Genomic DNA, 24,542 nt, shown 5'->3' with positions numbered 1-24,542 from the left:
CTGTCTACATGTCTTTCATTTTCTCTCTGCAATGCTCTCCTTCCTAACCAGTGAGTGAGCTGACTTTCTGTGTTGCCACTAAATTAGTCTCACGCAGCTCATATTGCATCTTCCGCTCATCTTCGGTTAGTCTACAAAGAACTGAGCAGGCTAACATCATTGTCAGACACCCCTCACTAGTCTCTGTCTGCCTAAAAACACTTTGGCGCAGTGTAAATGAAAGCAGGGAAGATACGAATTCTTTAATCAAGAAAAAGGACACAGCATAGACTTCAAATGTTATTCATGGAGAGGTTACTCAAGGTTAAACAGATGCAGAACATTAACAGACTTTTAGATAAAGACGTTACATGATGTTAACTACCATAATGTATTAAATGCATTATAATAGAGTCTTTCAGCCTTTCCTTCAAGGCCATTATAGAGTTCTTTCAAGAAGGGGAAATTAGAGGCATTTTTATTGCAACATTATCCAGCAATAAGTGGTGAAATTACAGGTGCTCAGGGTGTGACTCATACCTGGCCCGGTCAATGGGTTATTTTCTCTGTCGGTGCAGGAATGGTGCGCAGACTCACATACCAGTGGACACTGGAAAGGACAGAAGAAAAGACAAGATGAGAACTGGCAAACATGAGCATGAACAGTAAAGCATTTCTCTGATGTGCTTTCAGGCTTTGATCACAAACTGTCGCTTGTGACGGCGACCACATTTAAGTGCAGCCTGACACTGAGACTTGATGTGACATATACTCTAATTTGGTGGCAGCTCGGGTTTGAAAATCCTAATTTAGCTTTGACACACTGAGAGGTACTTTAGCGCCAAAGCTGTAGCCAGCAGGTAAAATTCCGGTAGTTTGATCCGTGTTCTACTCGAGAATCATAAAGCTGCTCACATAAGCATAATTACATAAAAAACCCATATATATATATATATATATATGAATATAGATATATGTATATATATATATATATATATATATATATATATATATATATATATATATATATATATATATATATATATATATATATATATATATATATATATATATATATATATATATATATATATATATATATATATATATATATATATATATATATATATATATATATATATATATATATATATATATATATATATATATATATATATATATATATATATATATATATATATATATATATATATATATATATATATATATATATATACATATATATATATATATATATATATATATATATATATATATATATATATATATATATATATATATATATATATATATATATATATATATATATATATATATATATATATATATACATATATATACATATATATATATATATATATATATATATATATATACATATATATACATATACATACATATATATATATATATATATATATATATATATATATATATATATATATATATATATATATATATATATATATATATATATATATATATATATATATATATATATATATATATATATATATATATATATATATATATATATATATATATATATATATATATATATATATATATATATATATATATATATATATATATATGTATGTATGTATGTGGTTTCTTCAGCTGGTAAATTTCAAATAAGTATCAACTGACAAACAGTAAATTACCTGGTTTTTATTTAGCAGAGATGGGAGACCACACAGCTTTAATCTCTCAATTACAGTGTCCTACTAGGCAACAGATCCAATATCTTTTAATGTGGTTATTTCATTGCTTAATCATTACAACAGTAACCAACAGGAGAAGAAAAATCAACTCTCATAAAACTTGCAGTATACTGTAATGTTCTGAATTAGTTTAGGTGCAATTTTCCAAAATGAAATTTCTCAAGCAAGCAAAAGACTTTGGAAGAAATTCAATTCAATTTAATTTTCATTTCATTTCAGTTTTACTTATGTAGTGCCAAATCACAACAACAATCATCTCAAGGTGCTTTATATTGTGAAATAAACACCTACACTGATAGAAAGAAAACCCAGACAATCAGACGACCCTCCTATGAACAAGCACTTGGAGACAGTGGAAGTAAAAAAACTCCCTTCTAGTAGGAAGAAACACTGGACATAACCAGGGTCAGCGAGGGATAGATGTGACGAGCTGGGTGTGAGAGGGAAAAATATGGACAATCTGAAAATATAAAGCATGTGGAAGTGCCATAAACCTGCAGCTGTCTCTAAAGGCCAACAGAGGGCGACTCTGTTTCTGGCTGAGTGTTAAATATTTTCTGCTTTTTTTTCTTTTAAAAACAAAATCTTGATAACTTATCTATCTGTAAAAAATTTTCTGAAAAAGTGGGTGTTCCCACAGTTACAACCTGGCTCAGAAGCAGCAACATAAAGTGGAGACTGACATCAGAGTTAGTAGAAACTAGAGATGGACCGATCCGATATTTCGTATCGGTATCGGTCCGATACTGACGTAAATTGCTGGATCGGATATCGGTGAGAAATAAAAAATGTAATCCGATCCATTAAATATCAAAAAAGCACCTCACAAAACTTGCGACATGGCATAACTCGGCTCATAACCGTAGCACGTCGGAGCAGTGCGCTCATGTGATAGAGCGGCTGTGTGTATTTGTAGCCTCACTAGCAATCCAGCATTTCATCTCCGAGGAAGTTATCCCAGAGAGAGGTAAAGCAAGTGTGTAAGTTCATCTCTGAATGTTTGTAAAGCATTCCCACGTTAAGCTTAACAACCGATATATGGAGCGACGGCCTCTCTCTCTCCCTCTCCTGCCGCTACTTCAATCGTGAACTTAACGATCAGCTGATCGGCTTTTCTGTCGCGAGTCCGTCTCTCTTGTTTGTTTTTGGCCCACTTTGCACCAGAAAGAGGAAACCAGCGGCTGAACAACAGCAGCACGTTTAAGCTTGATAAGCTGTCGTTAGAATTTATTTAATATTACTTTCTACACCAGGATCCTTTTCTACGTAGCTGACGGCTGGTAACTGTGCAGGGGCGGATCTAGTAAAGTTTAGCCAGGGGGGCCGATAGGGCATGAACAGGGAAAAGGGGGCACAAAGACATACTTTTCTTTCTTATTCTCATTTAAAATGTCGAGCTTTTAATAAATAATTATCTGAATCTTACACCCAAAGTTTTAATCTGATGTAAAATGTATAGAAGTCCATTACTGTATATACTAAGTGTTAAGTCTAATATACCCTAGTAAGCTATAGTACTTTTTCCTTTGGGAAGGTAACGTCTGTGCAGTCTGCAATTCTGTTGAAGAAAGATGTTGAATCTATTTAATTATTCTTGAAAAATAATTTAATTCTGTGCATTTTTTTTCACACTGCATCAAATTAAAGTTGATTACGTCGATTAAGCATCATGAGGTGGAGGGTGGGGGGTGGGTCCCTATTTTTTTTTTGCTGGGAGTTTGCAACCCTATTAGTTAGGTTGCTTAATATTTCTGCTAAGTACTCTTTAAAATACCAGAATAGGGAGGATGGAGTAGGTTTAAGTTTATTAGATTGATCAGTATTGCTGAACTATGAAATATTTTGGGTGCAGTGTATTTTTTACATACAGGTATAACAGAATAGCTTTAGTGTTGTTGTTGTTTATTTAAACTTGAGTATGAACTTATACAAAATGCAGCAAGATATTAAAAAAAAACAGTTTTATTGATTAAAAAACACACTATATCGGATTAATATCGGTATCGGCAGATATCCAAATTTATGATATCGGTATCGGTATCGGACATAAAAAAGTGGTATCGTGCCATCTCTAGTAGAAACACTGGTTTTATTTTAAACTAGTTGATAATGACAGCCCAGAAAGCATTACGGTAAGAAGTGGGTTCTCCCCCAAGCCAACCTGAGGCCTTTATCCACACCTTTTCAGATGTAGACAATTAACAGTTAAGCCTCAGCAAAACGCAGAGACTGTACTGCGCTACTGCAAGGTAAGAAGGTCAACTTTGACCTTGCACACTAACAGTGAAGGTCAAGGCCAAATGCTTAGCCAATCTAGGTACTCACGTCCCCCCAGGGCTGGTATATTGTTGTGAAGTTTGAAGACGATCCATAAAACACTTTGGGCAATATAAAGTTTTTACAGATTTTCACACTGGGTGTGACATTGATGTTGACCTTGACCTGACTTTCACCAAAGTTAAACCTGTTCAAGCTATATTGGTATCTACCATCATACAAAATTTGAAAATTATCTCTTGAAAACTGTGGACGCTAGACTGCTAACAAACAGACAAAAAAATGGAACGGATTACGTACTCCTTACCTTTAGGGAAAAGATAAAATTGTGATGTAGTTATTATTAAATTCATATGTGCAATGTCCCCACGCTCACCATTTCCTCTTCAGACACTCGTGATCAAAGGCACCGATTTAACTCCATTATTTAATTTGAAGAAAATGTCAAAATGCAACAGCACAAACTGCTGTCAGTCTAAAGAAAGAGTTAATAAATATTCCACTAAAGTAGATTCCTTTCCTGTAGGTCCTCATCTTCAGTCTGTCACCCTCTTTTACCCAAATCTGTAAATCTCTGTACAGGAAGAAGACATCCTGTTCCATTTACAGAGACCAACAGCAGACATTTGGAGTTTAATGACTTTCGGTTTAATGACTTTCTGTTGGCCCATTACAGCTGCTCCTCCATCACTTGAAAAGGCAACAAACTGTGCATGTACTATTTCTAACTGTTTCGAACTGCAGGATGTCGCAAACCGCAGGTCCGATGCATAACAGCAATTCAACAAGGTGAACTAAAAAGCTGCAGATCACTTGTAGGGAAAAACCTGACAGACACTCAACAGGTATATTTCTAGGACTTTTTGTGTTTCCTGTAATATGTGATGGTCTGAATCCTTTTCATTTCTCATGTATTTAGTTGGTGGTAGTTTTCACACTGAAGCAGCGGTGGTGTAATGGTGAGGTAATGAGGGTGAAAGGGAATGGGATATGGATACCCCCCACCTCCCCCAGTATGGTCATTGATTAAAAAATAAAAATATGACTATCATTGACGCTGCAAGGTAATTACAGGATTGCATGATTTTAGTGCTAGACAAAAGTTATGTTTTAGCATATATAAAACAAAGATGATACATTAGCTGCAAATCTGACTTTTGTGTCGGGTGACTGTGAAATAACACTGAGTTAGGGTTAGAGCTTCTGCACTGGAGTACTGTGGCCAGCAGTTATTAAGCCAGACGTTCTGAGCACCACAGCTTACAGTGTAGCAGCAGATCATTAACTTATTTCTTACATTTTTTACTCTTGAGGTTTTGGTCCTGAAAAGGTTGAAAGAAACTGATACAAACCCTGGGGCTTTAATGTAGCAGACCGCTACATTAAAATGTATCAAATAGTCAAATTCACACAGAAAGGGGGTGAAGCTGTACTCTTAACTTTACACTGTGCTTTTCATAAAAACACACATGCACACCAGTTAAAATGATGTCCCTACTTCTTTTTTTGAATTATGCCTGGGTTTCTTCATCAAAGCAACGTGAACCGCTGACAACTAGCAATCTTTCATGCTCGCTGTATCCCAGCCCTGGCCTGTCTGATGAACCATCTAACACAGCCAGACAGCCAAATCTGTCCCCAGAAAAGGACTTTAATGACTGCTAGGGACGATCCATCACCTCTCGTAGCTCAGAAACTGATCCTGAATAAAACAGACATCAACCAACAGCAGCCACACAGACTCACACACACCAACTCCAGAGTAAACTGTGTCCATTGGACAGAATGGGCAGATTTCACAGAGTAAGGTTCTCGTCTAATGACAAGTATTAACAATGAGCTAAGGGCCTCAGCTGCAAAAGGAGTCCCATTGTAACTGTAGGCAGCGGACAGCATCTGTTAGATGGCTCTTTGAAGACTAAAATATGTAAAGAGATCAGATCAAAGGTGACTGGAGTGTCTTTCTTGCTTCAGCTGATTATTTTTGCAGGGTCAGTGGGATATTCATGAGCAGCGACCACCTAAGCGATGACACGGACTGATCAAACACAGACTTACAAGCATGTGCAAATATGTAAATTAGGCAGCAGCACATGAACATGACTAAGGTACCTTGAACAAGGAGGGAACAAGAGAACTTCCCTACAAGAGAGTCCTGAGTCTAAAGTGAGCCTTCCTCTGGATTTGTCATAGCCCTTCCTTCTTTCCTTCCTTCATCTTCAACAACAGCAACGATACACACAAGGAAATATGCTGTGACAAGACAAATGCGCACACACACACACAGACACACGCACACGCATAGGGCAACACATTCATCAAGGCGACATGGGCAGATTTTCAGTGACACGCTGGAGCCTAGCAGGGAACCTCCCTGCACCATTAACAGGGGTGGGCAGAACAGAAAGCCAGTCAGCCATGTAGAGGCCCTCAGTCAATTATATAAGACATGAATCACACGCATACACAAACACAACATACAAAAAAAACAAAAAACACACAATTATCCACACAAACAGGAAATCAACAGCAGGCCTCTGTGCTGCTTTACAAAGCTGTTCCTATTTACGGATGAGAAATATCCCAAGAGCTTTGTTGTTTTTTTTAAAAATTGAATTTGCTGAGATCTACAGCATGAATTCACCTGACAAATCACGGCCTCTTAGGAATGTGCAAATAAATGCAGAAATCAAATCAGGAGTACATATGCACAACTCTACTTTCGGTCTGGTAGCGCCTCAAAAACTCTGAAGGAGAATACTCTTTCTTCCTCTTTTAACTTCCTGATGATGACGTTGTGTGATCTCAGAGCCCAGTTAAGAGCAGAGAAGAATGCATAAAGGTTTGAGGGACACAAATAGATTTGTGAGTGTATGTGTGTCAATATCATTCTTTTAAAACCCTTTCGGTATCAACATATAGGCATTCAGACATTAAACGTACTCACATCCTGTAAATCCCTATTAGGTTTCACTGAAGTTTATTTAATCTCATTGGAGGACTTGTGCAGTGCCTGTCTAATCCTAGTATTAGCACGAGGCGTCTGGCACATGGAGACTCCCGCTCCTGCTTCGTCTAGTCAGCCTGCTAACCTTACCTTCTGTGACGGTATGTCTGTGGTGATCTGGTCCACATCAACCTCCTCCATCTCCCCCATCTTCAGACGACTCACCACCACTGTTCCTGCTGTGCACACACCATCAGATGACCTAAAGCAAGACATGAAGAGAGAGAGAGAGAGAGAAAGATACATTCACTTTTGGCCTCTTCATTCAAGCTGTTAAATAAAAGTCACATCTGCTAAATGATCTTTTCCTCTAGCTACTGCCCCTCTATGGGCCTCAGAAATATTAATCTTCATGTCAGGCCCCCCCTGACTCGGCAAACCTAATAAGCTTATTTCCAGCCTTGCACGGGTTGTGAAATTATAAAGCTTTGAGTAAAAAGTGGAATCAGGACATGGAGGCTTGCATTGCGGCGATTCCTTTTCCTGACAGATTTTGCCCAAGAGTTTTGCATGCAGAATAAAATCCCAGCGCGCTTCAGCAGGAAGCTGATGGGGGTGAAGGAAAGAACGTTTCATCTAACTGTTCAAATAGTGGTTTATTAAACCAGGCTATGTGCCCCGACAGATATGAAAATTGATACTAGAGTTTTCATATCGGAGAGACCTGACTAATCACTTTCCCAATCATGGTGCCATGATTAAGGAGCTGATAGAAAATCTATAGTATTGGCAGCAAGACAGACGCTCTCAAATGAAGAAAAATGGTCCCCGGGTATAGCGGGAGCGAGTCTGATCACCTTAACAGACCCATCCCTAATGTGCTCAGTTCCACTCCAGCTGGAGAAAATATTGGATGTTGTGCATCAGCCACTGGTCTGGGGAGACAGGAGGATGGATGACACACCCCTGCCCGAGGAGAAGAAAATGCAAGGATGGTGATGGAAGCAAAAAGGATGCTTTCGAGGCCAATCCATCTTGGGCAGATACAAAAGGAGAAAATCTAAAGGCACCCATGAGAAAAGGTAAGAAAGGAGATGCGGGAAGCAATGTGAGTGAAAACTGGAGAAGAGGACGGGGAGCGAGAGGTTGGAGACTGAAGGGAAAATGTCTGCGGAGTGGGACCCTGGGAGCTTCAGTTAGCACTTAATGTCTTACAGTAGTCTCCAAGCAGAGAAAATAACATTGGCTGGTTTATAAATCTAATCATTGTCCCTTGCCAGACACCTGTCTCAGTGTTTACTCCTCTGCTCATCTTCTTGTTTCTTCCCCATTTCTTAGCGTGCTCCCACCCGTGCCTGCGCAACAGAGGACCGAAGCACGGGAAAAGAAAGTCACCCTGACTTTGAACAAACGTTATGTGCTGAGAGCGGCCCACACATAATCGAGGAAATGGAGATTAACATGCATCGCGTTCTGTGATAGTCCTCCCAAGGCAAACCTTAGGGGTTACAGTGGCCCCCTACTCTTTAGATTACTGCGCCGCAATCCACTAATGAAACTCCCCATTTAGGTGGACAAGAGACTCAGTTAGAATTGCTTTAACGTAATTAACTTACAGTATGCCTTTGAGAGATATATTAGGATTTTTTTTTGTTTTGATTTGCAGCCAAACATAAACTCAGCACCTACTCAAATACAATTTTCTTTTATATTACTGCTGTCTGTGAGGAAAAGGACTCTTCTGCAGCCTATTTAAAGGGGCTGGGATGATTCGATTTAGCTCAATCACTGCACAGCCAATTCTCTGTTCCATTAAAAAACAAGCACAGAAGAGGTTAGAGACCTCTGACAGGATGCCTGGTCTTCAGAGACACCCCTTTATTTTAACTAAAGCCATTTAGCACGCGCATGAAGTGACCTCCGATTAACTTAGAAGGTTTTGATGAGCGCTGTTGTTGAAAAAGAAGTGATTGTTGGGAAAAAAAAAGACTCTTCCCCCTCCACTCCCACATTCCCTCCTCTTCTCCCTCCTCGTCACTTTCCGTCTGTTGGAGCTGGCATGGAAACAAATCTGCAGATTGTTCTTTGCCTGGGAGCCCATCTTTTTTTTTTTTTTTTTTTTTTTTTAAAATCTAATTGGCCCAGGATCTCTTTTATGACAACACTTAATCAGATGGCTTTGTTCAAGTGACAAAAATAATGTGCTTAAAATGTCTGCTGTGAATCTGGCACAATTCAAAAAATAATTAGTTATCAGGGAAGTGCCTTACATTTAACAGTTATTTCCTTTTGAAAGGCTTTCTTGTAGTTTACGGATACATTTCCCAGCGTGGGAGCATGCAATGCAATTTGTTTCAAATGGCCAGTTTGTACTAATAAGCTCTAAATGTACGAGCTATATGTCTTAAGTACACACTGTATACACCGCACTGTGCAAATGATAATACTTTCAATTATCTGCACAAGACGGGAGGCTTCGGCTGAGCATCATATCTTAATTTTGCTTCTTGTACAGTTTTTATCTACTAATGATACAATATCTTTTCCACTAATGATGCCCCCCAAAAAACTTTTTTCCCTTTTTCTGTTAGGCTGCAGCATTTTAAAGTTAAGCTGCTTCATCAGGCTTACCTCACTGTGAACTTACAAAAGGTCGTGTACTAATTTTTTAGTCGCCGGGAAGCAGAGTACACACAAAGAAATCACCTACATGCTCCACACAGCCTGTTTAGAAACACCAGTTATGCAGTTGACATGCTTGTCTTTGGACTGAACATGTAAAAGCCCGACCTCGATTATTATTAACCTTCAGGTGAAAACACAAACTAAACTTCATTTGGCATGGCTCTTCAAAGTATGAAACACTTTAACATGACTGCTGATGGTTCACCCACCTATTAAAACTCTTTAAAAAAGAGATGTGTGTATTCATTCAAATGAGCAAAAGGCAACGACCTGAGCAACGTTGCCAAATTGATGTTTCTGTACGTAGGATCTGTGACACAACTGTGTCTACAAACCACCACATTTAGCAACCAAGAAAACTAATTTTACCACTTTGATTGGTTTGAGCAAGTCTATCCAGCCCAGTGGTTTAGCTGGATTTATGGGTGCGTTGCAATGTAGCAGCGACCTCAGTTTCATTATGAGTTACATGTTTTCCACAGTAATATTATTACTGTCATTATTTTTCTACTGGTATTGGAAATACTATCATTACTACTGTTATTATTTGCTTCTTTGATGATAGATGGCAAAGGTTGCCTTTTTTTGTTTGTTTGGTGAAATGAGCAGTTATACTCTGGTATAATAGGCTTGCACTGCAACGCAGGGCCCGGTGTACAGTCTGGAGACACAGTACCTCATTTACACTGACTGTTTTGTCTTTGTCTGTAGATATGGCATCATAATAGTTTTTACTCAACCTGTCATTACTCTGAAAATAAGCGAATGGTCAAAGATCATAAGGTCTACAAGTTTAGATAACTTGGGTTAAATGGATGAACGCAGGCGCAAAATTGACCAAACAAAAATCCTGTTTCCGCTCTCTTGTGGACCAAAAAAAAAAGAAAAGAGGTTTGTAGAGCAAAGTCAAGAAAAGGACAATAATGCTGAATTCAACAGCCCGTGGGCGGGAAAAGTTCATCAAAACACTTCAAAGCAGCAAAGCTTCAGTTGTTGTCAGGCTTTCTCTCTGTGGGATGCCACAAGGAGGGAAACACCTGATAGCCACAGAAAAGAAGCAAAAACACCCGTGGCTTTCAGTCTTGCAAGGGGTTTTGCTTTAACAGTGAGAAACTAAATTACCCAGCAGAACGCGCAAATAACTATTTGTGTTTTGCCAAAAGAAGACATGTTTAAGAACTCTTGAGGACACCTTAAAGCTGAATGTTAATGGAAGTGGTCAGAAAATTCAAAAAAGGATCCTACAATGGCAACAAATATGCTACAGCCTTGAAGTGAAGGAGTGGAAGTGTGGATGGGATTCTTGACCTATATAAAGCTGGACCGGTGGCTAAATATAGCCCTGGCTAGTTTTCACTAAGGACAGATGTTAGGACACGGGACAGTAATAATGGAGAATTCCAGCTTCAGAAGTGATAGTTCTAATGCTAATTTTTTTTTTTTTTCATTAGGGATAAATGCAACAATCATGTGATTCTGAGTAATTGGGCATTTTGTAACTGGGGAACTGACTCAATCAATAAGACTGTACTGCAGGCATTGTTCATAGAGCTGGACAGAATCACCAGGGGACACTTACACTGAGCACACTCTCTCTGGCGTGTCTGGACCACTTGAAATTTATTCCCTGAGAAAAAAACTGCCCTGGTTTTCACTTGATGAAGGAGACTTACACCATGTGCATATATTCAGTCTGAATCAAAAATGAATGTGAAACACCCTCTGTATCCATTGTAAAAAGTCTGTTCTGTGTTAGAATTAAGTGTATTTTAACGGCTCTCTGGCTCAGGATTTTTTTAAACTTGAAAGGCAAAGCAGGCAAACATTTATTGAAAACAAGCCGATTAACTGGAATACATCAATGAGATCAAACTGTAAAATTCTGAAATAGAAAACGAATCTGTTTGTCGGATGCAATACATCTGTAGTAAGCAGAATAGGAGCTATGTCAGCGGAAGATTGATACTTGCAGACAATTGTGAGTTTTAACACATCCTATTTGTTCCAGTTCCATCACACACACACACACACACACACACACACACACACACACACACACACACACACACACACACACACACACACACACACACACACACACACACACACTCTACTATTCTTGCATGATGAGAACTGTCTTCACACTACATTTACTTTATGTTAGTGCTTAACTGCTGTCAGAAACCATCTGGGATAAGCTATTTTCACAGAAGAAGCAAGGTGGGGAAAAAATATCCAGAATGGATGCTATTTCTTCAGCCAGTCACATCAATCCAGACTCCGGCTCACAAGCAAGCACTTAATGACTGTTGTGGGACAATTGCTATACGTTTAACTGAATTTGAAAAACTTTAGCTGCAAGCGATTTGATAGGAAAGCGTTTATCAGAAAAGCACAGGAAACTGTGATTAATTCATGGGCCAGTATGGTATTTAGTAAATATCTACAGCTCTGTTTCTAAAGAAACCTTACAGATCAAATTATAGTCATTTCCATACAGTAAAGGCCTACAGGGACGCTTCAGTGTAAACTAGTTAAACTATAAAGCGTACAAAGTACTATTGCTACCAGCCGAGGCATTATCTCAATAGAATTTAACACCCTAAAGCACATCTGCTGTCTGGAAGTTTATGTGAGAACACATCAAGAAACTGACAGACTTGGGGTGATGCAATTTTTATTTTTTAGGAAGACACTACATGGTCGCAAATCACACTTAGCACCGAGTTCCTTCTTCAGCCAGACAATTTGCTGCATCATTCTCCGACGGCCGCCTGAGAACGGTGGACTGCTCCCACTGGGTTGAGGATGAGACGATGCCCCAAGCGAAGGAATTTAAGTATCTTGGCATTTTGTTCATGAGTTGCAGTATAATGAAGCTTCAGTCGGACGGGCGGATCGATGCAGCAACAGCAGCAGTAACGCGGGTGTTCTGGATCGTTTTGGTGAAAAGAGAGTTAAGCCAGAAGGTGAAGTTTTTCATTTGCCAGTCAATCGATGTTCCAGCTGTGACAGCCCCCCACCTTTTCCTCTCAACTCTGATTTCCTCTGGATGTGTTTCAGGTACCTGGTGGGCAGGGCAGGGATTGTCAGTACCAAATGGGAAGACCTGAGGCGGGTGTTCCCAGACTATAAAGCTGTTGCTGACACTTCACTAGGTTTCCTGCCTGGCTGCTGTGTCATGACCTCCGAGCTTCTCTTCATGGTTCCTTCATGTTGTTTTTCTTTGCTTTAAAACACTCAGCTACATCTCCACCCTCATGCACGTCTTGCACCGACAAGTCCACTGTTTTCCACACTACCACTGTTGCCTCGTCTTCTTACTATTATTATTAAATTACTTCAGTTTGCTGCTAAAACTAGTGAATTCTAGGTAGTAAATGAATGAATAAGGCACCTGAAATTAGTTTCCTTTGTAGGGTGGTTGGGCTCAGGGTGAGGAGCTCAGACACTATGGGGGTTCAGAGTTGCTGCTCCTTTGCGTCAAAAATAGCCAGCTGAGATGATTCAAGCATCAAGACTTCTCCTGGGTACCTTCCTCTGGAGGTTTTCTGGGCATGCCCAGCTTGGAGGACACCCTGGAATAGACCCTTCTTAGCCTCCCACCACCACCCCCGACTACGGATAAACAGATGGATGTATTCCCCTTGTCTCCTTCCCTTAATTTTCTGTTTCTCTTCACAGACTCCAAATAAAGGCATAAATCTCCCAAAAATAATCTTGAAAAGACAAAAACTGACAGACTTCCACTGCCTGCAGAAACTGAAAGAACAAACAAACATCAAAATAAACAAAACTGTGAGACCATGCGCTTTAATCGCATTTAAAAGAACACACTGGGATTGATGCTAAGCCCAGCAGTATGTGTCAGCACAAAATGAAAAACACGCGCCATAATGGCATTACTGGCTATTCCCACCCCGAGGATATCTTTAATCTAAAGATAGACTCACATTTTAAGTCTCCCTTAAAACAACACTGACCCACCAATATGTACATGAAAGAATTATTGATTGCCGAAAACTTTGCAGTGCGCGCACATGAAAAAAAACTCCTACTCTCTGCTATTTCATTGTCACTGATGTGGGACGATCCACAACCTTTGTTCTGGGCAAAAATGCATTCTGTGGTGCATCTTAACCTTCATAAGTGTGAGCTAGATAGATTTAGCAAGTATTTTTCAAAGTGCATTCCCTCTTTGCGGCTTCATGGGCAGCAGAGAAGCAGCAGAGGGACACCAACACAAGGGAGGAATTTTGCACCCTGTTTGAGGATACTCAATTTTCTTCATTCAGACTTCTAAAGATTTCTTATAATGCATTTTGAACAAGGACAGTGGATTTTGTCCCTCGACACTGAAATTGTTCGAAAGAGACCGCGAGCACGAAACACCAATAACTCTTCCAACGTGCTTTTGCAAATCCTTATGTTGTTTAGAAAAAAAACAATCTATCCTTAAATAAAAATGACAGTTTTTATGTGCCAAACAATAAAAATGGAATTTAAGACCAGATATGAACAGGGAAGGAGCAATCACTGAGTGTCAATCACAGGTAGAAATATTGTTTTTGCTTATTTCCTCACCTCACCCAACAAACAGAAGCACACATATCCAGTATGTGCTGCCTGCTTTCAATTCTCTGAGCTACACACAGCACCGAAGCTATTTTGCATATAGTATGAGCATGTTGTCACAATTAAGACGTGAACGTTCTTATAAACAGTTCCAGTCAGTCAGCTGTGTGTCTGGCATGTATTCGGTGTTAAGTCACAGAAAAGCTAAACGCAGATCAATGACAATTTGGTAGAGAGGACGGTTGAGTGGAAGAGGGCAGGTAGAGCAGCACGACGGAGTATACTGTACGCTCAGATGACCTTCATAGCCACTTATTCAATAAGTGGAGCACAATCAGCTCCTAAGTGGTAAGGGGTCAAACCCAGCTATCACGCTACGTTTGCAAAGCGCAATAAACAGCAAGTGTTGAATTGTGACAAATGGATCTAAAAAATCTCATAGTCTCATTTGGAATGTAATGACATATTTAATCCTTTTTCAACAAACTGATATAAACCTGGGGGGAAACAGACTCCTTTGATCTCAATGAAAAAGAAGCTAACCAACAGTATTGAGAGGATACGCACACAATCAACTGGAGGACAGAGGACGATGGATAGAGTTGTTACTGTTTGTGTGATTTGAGTGTTATTAAGCTTATTTCCTTAGGTGTTCTGTTAAATAAGAGTAGAGAGGCCTTTAGCTTAGCATACAGGCTGGCACAGCAACCTCAGCTCTGTCCAAATGCAACAAATGTTTGAACAGTGCCTCTAAAACTCTGTAAGTAAAATGTTATTTCTTGGTTGTGTGAAACCATCATGATGTGGTTGTGTGTGCTGGATTGAGTCAAGGATGGGCAGGACAACTTCTTGGAGTCACTGTATGATGACTTCAGGAGTCTCGCTGCTGGCTGTAGCTTTATATTAACTTTGAAAAAGGTGTAATTCTCTGGAGTTAAGGAGCTCAAACTATCAATCTGTCCCTGCAAATGACCTAAAATTTTCTTGACACGGCAGCCTTGTTGACCCATAAGCGTGTCTCCATCATGGAAAGGTTGGTGCTGTTATGTAACTTTCCTCATTGTGCATGAAACATAAAATCAAATGGAAAACTACAAAAAAAGGTCCAAAATGTTAACATAGACAAACTGTAAGTGCCAAAAATCAGAGCAATGAATTTTATTTATCCTTCACATTTTAAACAAGTTAATCAGTTCACAAAAAAGTGATGTCATGCTGGTTATTAATTTCATCAGTTTTGATAAATGTGCTACTGTGCAGAAGCACAACTTATCATCGTCTCACATCTGGTATAGAAAGCCAAACAAATGATTTGTTTAAGGCCAGCGCTAAACATACTGATAAAGGGTGCTGATGGCACTGGGGAGATTTGATATTATTTGACAACAGGGGCTAATATTAGTTCAAGCAATACACTTGACACTGTAGGACATCAGCGGCAGGGACATTCTGATAAACACAATAACAGCATAATGGGAAGCGATTTCCATATCTTCTAAAGCACTCGGCTGACGCTGCGCTCAACGTTTCACCTTTTCTTTCACTCGAAACTCAGCATAAAACCAACAGAATCATCTTGAACACGTGAGAACGCCAGACTAATGAAGACAAAAGTGCCAGAAGGGCCTTCTTACTTCACCTTCAAGGTGTCAGGATGGATGCTGACCAGATAAGAAACTAAACCTCCCAAACACAGCGAAAGGCCCTGCTTTGACATGGTACAATCAATTTAACGGCCCAGACGTGGAAGCTCTTAATGACCCTTTAGATCAAAGAAAGACCGGACAAAGAAGAGAAGAAGTCTTCCTCTTCCTTGGAACAAAGACCAATATTTCATTCAGAAAAGGCTAAAATGCATTTCACTCCTGAGCAGATTTAAAACACAAAATGATCTTCAGTCTTTTTTTTAATCCCCCCCCAACTAACTAACTTTTAATAAATACTTTATTATTTATTATTATAATTGTAATAATTGGTTTGTAGCTCGAATAGACTTCACCCTCCCCGCAACCCTGATTTGTATAAGTGGAAGAGAATGAACGGATGCATATATGTATATTAGAGACATTCTTTTTATATGCTTTCATATTCAAATTAACAAGCAATATTTAATAATCATAAAAATGTCATTTTTGGAAACAAACATCAAGAATTCAAACTGATGCTCAGTGAGATTGTGTTTCTATGTGTCAGGCAGCAGGAGACTGCACATGTCAGATGCATTATCTGACTGGAAACACTCACACATGGACTCGGTTGGATATTCTGATATTACACAGACTTTGTAAGGGTTAAAGTCTTTTTAGTGTCCAGTCTGACAGATTTGGACATCTCACATCCTGACAACACGCATTTGATCTCTTTTCTACTATCCTATTTTCATCGGCTGAGTGATTTGGAAACAGTCTTTTAAGACATATGTCTTCAAGGAGCCAAACGGCACTTGTGAAACAGCACCGGTAGCTTGATAAATAGATTATGCAAGTCATTTGATCAATACGTCTGCTGTTTGTGACCTTGGTGACACGTTTAAAGGCATCAAAGCCCCGGGCATCAACATTAGACAGCGGTAACGCCAGGAACGCATGCATACAAATTGTGCACAGAGAGACAAGGAGAAACGGCAAAAGAGCAATCCCTCGCTCTGCGTGGCATAGAATTGGTTCTTTCTACATCATTACTAAACCGTTAACTAGAAATCTGCAACGGGTTTACGCCAATGTGATCCATGTCAGGGTCCTGGGAACCCTACTAGAAGCAAGCCATAAGGAATAGCAAGTTGATATAACAGCCTCAGGGAAGAGGAGCAATAACAAGCCTTATATAGCTTTGAATGAGGGGTTGAAGGGGATGCTGTATGCAAACAGCACTGTGCATGTGTGTGTTAGAGAGGAGGGAAGATCGTGAGTGCATGTAAGCTACAGGAAAGCAGATGGAGTGTAAGAGATACTGTTGCTTGAGGTGGTGCCAGTGGCTTGTTGACACAGGTAGGCAGTAAATGATAGGTGTTTTGTGCTCCATTGACTCTTACTAGCAAGGGAATTGAATAGGGGACGTGGTAGGAAGGTCTTGGCTATGCAGAGTGTTTTAGGTGGTAAAACAACGCAAATACACCTGCACACCCACACTTTTCTTCACATGGACACACACACACAGGATGACAGATGGGAATGGGTGAGTGAAGCACGCAGGGATGTAGGTTAAGGCACTCGAAAGACTCGTAATCCATGGGGACTTTGCAGGGGTGAAGTTAAAGCAACAGAGGCAGAATGGAGACAATAGTGAAGCTGGGTTTGATTCTCAAGAGTGGTGCCCTGTGTTGGCATTTGTTCCATCAGCCTTCAGCGATGCTTCATCTTTGCAACTGGCATATGGTGGTAAAGCAGAACAAACAGCAACAAGCTGCAGGGTTTTTGCTCTCTTCTGGCGTGCTATCACATCTCTTAGACTAGTTTAAAAATGTGCTTCAGACGAGGATGCAACGGTGCCTCTCTCAGCACGGCAGCGATGATTGTGACTTTTGATTGCTCACTTCACAGCTCTGCTACAATCCCGTGACACTCAAGAAAAACATTTCTTCTTTTTCATTTTGGATTTACTTAATAAGTTATGTCAAAGTGTTTTACACACCTGTGTTAGGGGAAACTCCTAAGAAACAGATTAAGTTGAGTCATTTGTGTTATTTCAGGAAAATATTTTGTGGTTAACTCAGTGGCTTTTCATTGAGTTGGTTCGATATTTTAAGATAGACTGCAGTCATTTTCTTAGAAGTGACTTTTTTAGTGCACAATATTTAGTTGAAATAACACAAATGACTAAAGTAAACTTTTAGAAAACTAACTTCTTTAGTAAATTATTTTAAACCAACAATGGTGAGATTTGACTTTTAGAGAAAAGCCACTCAGTCCAAATTATCACTTTTGATTAAACGATTATCAACTCAAATCTGAAGACCTACATCCCACAATTATTTTCATTATTAGGCATGATTATTAAACACAAAAGTATGTGTCAAGAATTAACCTTCATGCTTAAGCTAGGCCAGAAGGTGCCCATGACTAAGCAAACCAGCTATGCAAACTTCATCTGCATATTGCGTGATTGGATTTAAATCTGGGAAAAGCTGAAGTGAACTTTAACACAGATCGTTTTTTACTAAACAACAAGTTTGGAGGTCAAGTATCTCCGTTATTTAGATTTCATGAGCTGTAGTAGTGTAATCATATTAAGCTGCTTCCAGGTAAGGGATCATAGGTGAACCGAGTCTTCTTCTTGACAAGTGGGAAATATAGGAAACTGACTATAAGTGAAATAAGGACCAAAAGATATCCATCCATTCATTTTCTGCCGCTTATCCTTTTCACAACCATTCACACTCTCATTGACACCTATGGGCAATTTAGAGTTACCAATTAACCTATCCTCACAAACTGCATGTCTTTGGACTGTGGGAGGAAGGTGGAGTACCCAGAGTGAACGCACGCAAACTCCACATGATGGTGGAATTGAACTCAGGACCTTCTTGCTGTGATGCAACAGTGCTAACCACAGTGCTGCCCGACCAAAAGATATATAAAAATGAAAAACAGTCAAAGTTATAACAAAACACACACACATCCAAAAATAACGAAAACAAACAACAACAAAAAACACTCTGAAAGTACAAAGCAGCTCACTTTCTGGGCAGTTTTTACTTTGAAAGAATAGAACTGCATTTTTTATATATTAATTTTGTTTCTGTTCTTTTTAAACATACTTTAAGAAGCTTGCAGTGCAGTACAAACAAGTGCAATACTTGCTTTAGTGAAGCCCTTATTTTAATAACTGACAGAACTGGCAGGCATTTTCTGAAAGTTTAACCTTATGTGACCTTAAAGAAGAGATCAGAGGTCCAAAGTAACGTAAAGTTAACTAAATTATTTAGACTCACCATGTATCATCTCCTACATCCCTAGATGTTGTCAGTACCAACAATAGCAGTAGGAAACATACTTTCATAGGTCTGTGTAGCATTATTATCACTTTGACCTTCAGATCAATCTGTTGACTTTGAGGTCAAATGCGATTTGATATTTTAAATCAATATATGGCACTTTGACAATACAGAGCACACTCGGTTTTCCATTCGGTGGTAGCACGTCGTATCAGGTACCTTTTTTAATATCTGCTTGGCGAGGTTCCAAGCGATCTGAGATTATGTGAAAATGTGACATCAGCAGACTGCATGCATCTGATTGGCCAGTCAGTGGTGTCACTTGATGAGACACCTTCGCAAAAATGAAAATCACCATTTTTGAAACCCGGCAATAAGGGGAAAAGGCTCCACACAAACCAATAGCGTGCTCCCCGAGTCTGACAAAAATACCATAAACCAAGCAGCAGGTGTACCGTCCCCTCAACATCCTCTACTGCTGTGTTGTGTTTCAGAGATATACACATGACAAACAAAGGAAAAGAGGCTATATGGTAATTTGGGAGTTTAAACTAGTCTTATTATTGCCATGACCAGATGAGCTGTGTCATGACACTGATAAAGACACCTTGCAAATATCTATGAGATCATTATTTGATGCCCTAGAATGAGAAGGTGCTGTTTGTCCAGGTTTCAGTACAGAGCCGCCACTCATCTGATGCCCTCTCCCTGGTCTTGTGTATTTCTTTCATTTATTCATTTTCTGCTTAACTCACCGCTGGCTGTTCAAAGTGCAGCATAAGTGAACAATGAAAGTGTTCATCAACAGATATCAGTTTCTGTTTTGGTTGAGGCAAATGTGTTAATTCGCGTTCTCACTGGGTTTAGGGAGTTGCTTAGCGACTGACTGCATTTGACCACTTTTTTCAGTTGTTTTGTTCGTATGTGACTGTCAAGAGTAAAAAAATGTGTGCAATATATGATGGTAAAGATTGTATATGGGGTTTTTTTGTTACTTTTTCTGGCTTTCAGTGCATGAAAAAGCCAAAAAGCTCACAGCCAGATACTGTTTGCAAAAAGCTCGGCAGGTGGCAAACACATTTAATCAGCGCATGCCACATCGTAACAAAATGAATGCTGGGAAAGTGCGCGATGCTTAACAAAGAACAAACATTAAACAGATGGTATAGAATAAAAATGAAATATGAAATAAGCTAAACTTTACAAACACTAAAAAAGGATGAAAATAGACGAATTTTAAACCAATTAAAATTTCCACAGAAGAATTAAAAATGCTTTTCAGCCATTCCTACATGGTCACTGGACCACCGGGATGCCAATTTAAAGCTCAATAAAATCACATTTAACACACACAAAAAAGAAAAATGCAGTATTTACAGTCACACGCTGAAAGAAAATATATCTAAGAGCAGGCTGAGATCATAACAACAAAGTCAGTCTCAGGATAACTCTCCCCAAGATACTACAAGTCTGTATGAAAAAGCACGCTAGGAAAGGTCAGCCATAACTCTGCTATCAAAAACTAGCTTTCAGATACAGTAATGGCAGGCAGCACACAGCTTGCTTCCCCATTTCCTGTAAATGAAAGGGATTTAAGAGCAGTATTGACACAGGTCATTGATATAGACCAGGCAGGCGTTATCATTCTACTTAGGCTTCTTCCCAGTGTGCTCAAAAGACACTCGGCATGGTGTTATACGTCTCCCAGAAATGTATGTAATGTAACTTCAGATTAACATGGAGCAGCATAGAAATGAGAAATTTATGCAAACAGTGGTTTGTATACAATAGTAATAATAGATTCTCTGTGCTTCCTTTCTTTCATGTACCAAAACTTTAGGCAGAACACACACACACACACACACACACACACACACACACACACACACACACACACACACACACATATATATATAATATATTTATATATCTTTCTTTACAGTTAAGTTACTCTCTCACAAGTGAAAAGTAAAAGAAAACAACCCGAGGTACATAAATAAAATGTGTAGTTCACTCTTACTGGATTAAGGCTACCAGATAAATATTTGACCTTGACCTACAGCAGCTAGGCTCAGTTTAGACTTTGCAAAGTTACAGTCAGCCTACATCACAGGTGTCGAACTCCAGGCCTCGAGGGCCGGTGTCCTGCAGGTTTTAGATGTGTTCTTGATCCAACACGGCTGATTTAAATGGCCAAATTACCTCATCAACATGTCTTGAGGTTCTCCAGACGCCTGGTAATGAACTAATCATTTGATTCAGGTGTGTTGACCCAGGGTGAGATCTAAAACCTGCAGGACACCGGCCCTCGAGGCCTGGAGTTCGACACCCCTGGCCTACATCATGAAAACATAGAGACTATTAAATGGAGGATTTGGACACATATCCACAAGCCAGTGTGGCGTGTGTGTGTGTGTTGTGTTTCTGTATCTGTGGGATTGCACGTTTGCCTAAAACAACAAATTCACGCTCATATCCCGACTCTTTTTGTGTCCAGACCTGAGTGGCCACTTATGTAAATGTGGGTGAACAAAATAATAGAAAAGCACCCGAGCAGTACATCCCCGCAGTGTAGCCTAACTCACAGTTTACTACAAACAGTGTCAACATTATGAGTCAACACGAGCTTCTTGTTATGCTAATGGAAGATACATGTCACAGTGGATATGCAGCATGCATGATTGGACAAACACAAGTCCAACAGATGTGTGTTAGTCTTGTTTGCTGAGACGCTTGTTACGGCGATGAGCTGGTGACTCTAGAGATTTCCCAAGGTTAGAGGAATCAGACACCAAAATAAATGCGGCAGCAGAATTATCTTGGCAACAGGAGCGCGCAACGATGGATGAAACATGTTTTAAACATACGAGTTGAGGGATTTGTACAGTCTGGGAATCCAAATAAAATCCTGCTTATTATAATATAGCTAAAAGGCCATTTCCCAGGTATTATTCACCCATACATATTAATTATTATGGCTCATTAGAGTTTTGCGTTTCTGTACCGTGACTTATCATGTGGTGATATCATGTAAACACCAGTGTAGCTCTTCCTAGCCCTACCTTGAGAGACGTGAATATCCAGAACAACAGAATAACAACCGTGTGGGTGTGCAGGGCTTTAAAAATGAAGCTAGATGGCAAAAGTCAGAAGTCGTCCTGATAAGCATGGCTTTTAAATTAAGTGTACACTTGCAACCCTTGTGTTTAATTATTCGTTTAATTATTATGTAATTAATTAATAATTATATTTAATCATGTGGTGTCACATTCAAGGAGGCTCTTGGAAGGAAAGATCATAAACGGGATTTCCAGAGTGTATCACGCAACATTTCAATTTCAATTTTATTTATACAGGTAGAACCTACAATAACACAACAGAGAAAACCCCAACAATCATATGACCCCCTGTGAGCAAAGGTTTTGGCGACAGTGGGGAGGAAGAACTCCCTTTTAACAGGAAGAAACCTCAAGCAGCTCAGGGAGGGGCAGCCATCTACCACAACGGGTTGGGGTGAGGACTTATACATACATGATCACTTACACTCAACATCACTTGAATGTAAGTACACATGTATATTACACATAGTGGTAGTGTTGGTGTGTCCTGTGTGTAATTTCAGATATTTATAAGGTGTATATTTATACAGTGTATAATCTTATATTATTTAGGAAGCAGCATACAGCATTATTTCAGTGGGTGAAACATTTGATTTTTTAAAGACATTATATGCATACAAATTTCCAAAGTTATTATAATGGAGGGCAGACAAGAATGTCCTCCGAGGCATGCAAGAAACATTGGAGATGGAGCAAAGGGACGGATTGCATAGCTCTGTGTTCAGTGCCCCAGCAGGGGGTTTGAATTTTTGCACACTACAATTTAATCTCAAGGCAAAAAAAAAAAAAAAAGAGGGTGGCATTAAAAAAAACAAACAGAAACCTGCCAGACATGATTTTATGCACTTACTGTCTTCGCCTCTTCTTCCCTCCATATTGTCTTCATTATCATCCCATTATTTCTTGGCATGAGCTGTGCCCCTAGCATGCCTCAGAACCACATTGGGCCAGATTTATTAAATCTCTCTCCTCCATCTTTGGCTCTTCACGCCGCATCTAATTTTCCTCTCTTTCACCTATTAGTGTTATGTTGCAAAGACATGATGTACAGGAAGAACCTGAGGAATGACTGACCTTGAGCTGCCACAATGCGATTGCCTTGTTCAATGTCAATTTTAGCCTAAGAGCTCTATAGTAAGCTTAGGGTATCCCTGATGTACCGTTACACTTGATGGGCATTGTTAATAAGTCATGACCGAATAATTAAAGCAAGGTGAAAAAAAAGTGTGCTCCATGATTCAGCAGCTTGAAGAAGCACCTTTAGTAGCAATTAGCTAAAGTAATCATTTTTTGAATGACTTAATCAGTCTCACACATGGCTGTTGAGAAATTTTGGCCTTCTCTTCTTTACAAGATTGCTTCATTGAGGCTTGTGGGTATTTATTTAAGCACAGTTCTCTTAAGGTCAACCACAGAATTTTGGTCAGGTTGAGGTCCACACTTTGACTGTTGCAACACCTTCATTCTTTGATTTTTAGCCATTCTGCTGTAGAGTTTCTGCTGTGCTTGGATCATTATCCCATTTTATGACCTAACTACGATCGTCGCTGTAGACTGTTTGACAGATAGGTCGACTCAATAACTGCAAGGTGCTCAGGTCATATGGCTGCAAACCAAATCCAACACCAACCCTCAGTGACTACCTTTGACATTTTGGTATGAGGCGTTTTTGCTGCTTGCTGGTTTTCAACAAACAGGTTGCTGTGTATTGTGGCCAAACGTCTCCACTTTGGTCTTGTCTGTTCGTCTCGTCATTGTTTTTGTGGTTTGTTCAGATGCAACTTTGCACACTAGAGCTGTGCTTCAAAACAAGCCTTACTTGTTCAGTCTTTTTTTCTCATTGCACTCTCATGAACTTTTAACATGCTGGCTGAAGCCTGTAGCTCCTGGGTTTTTCTAAGCGCTGCATGGCCTGACCTTGGGTTGAATTTAATGGGACATCAAGTCCTAGGAAGACTGCTTCATTCAACACACACCTGAATCCTACAGACCAGTAAACTACCAAAACTTGTGCTTTTATAGAGGTGCTCACACTTGTTGATGATCGATTATTCAAGAGCTTTTGATCAGCCTCCTCTTTCCTGTGGAAGCAGTAAACCTGTACTTAGTTGAGTTCAGCGGACTGCACAGACTCCCGTGTAAACTTTATATACATATTTAACAGTTTTTCACTCAGTTGCATTTTAATGCCGCTGAGCTGCACTGGCCGAGTTTATTATTCTCATATTCAGCCCATGAGCCCTAATTCCTGGGGGAGCTCACATATTATGCAGAAGAATGTG

At 39.4% G+C, this 24,542-nt stretch overlaps 1 protein-coding gene across 8 annotated transcripts in view; it reads right to left on the bottom strand.

Annotated features, from left to right (window-relative positions):
* Positions 1 to 24,542, bottom strand: part of inpp4b (inositol polyphosphate-4-phosphatase type II B) — a 179,712-nt gene that overhangs the window by 77,865 nt on the left and 77,305 nt on the right. For all 8 annotated transcript variants that reach the window (XM_039613418.1, XM_039613420.1, XM_039613421.1 and 5 more), the window contains 2 exons: positions 7,099 to 7,210; positions 520 to 589 (listed from right to left, as the gene is read on the bottom strand). In XM_039613418.1, coding sequence (XP_039469352.1) covers positions 520 to 589; positions 7,099 to 7,210 — 182 coding nt within the window. The remainder of the gene's footprint in view (positions 1 to 519; positions 590 to 7,098; positions 7,211 to 24,542) is intronic.

This window comes from Oreochromis aureus, linkage group 6 (assembly GCF_013358895.1).
Source record: "Oreochromis aureus strain Israel breed Guangdong linkage group 6, ZZ_aureus, whole genome shotgun sequence".
In the NCBI taxonomy this organism is placed as follows: Eukaryota; Metazoa; Chordata; class Actinopteri; order Cichliformes; family Cichlidae; genus Oreochromis; species Oreochromis aureus.
This window is presented reverse-complemented; position numbering and strand designations above follow the sequence as displayed.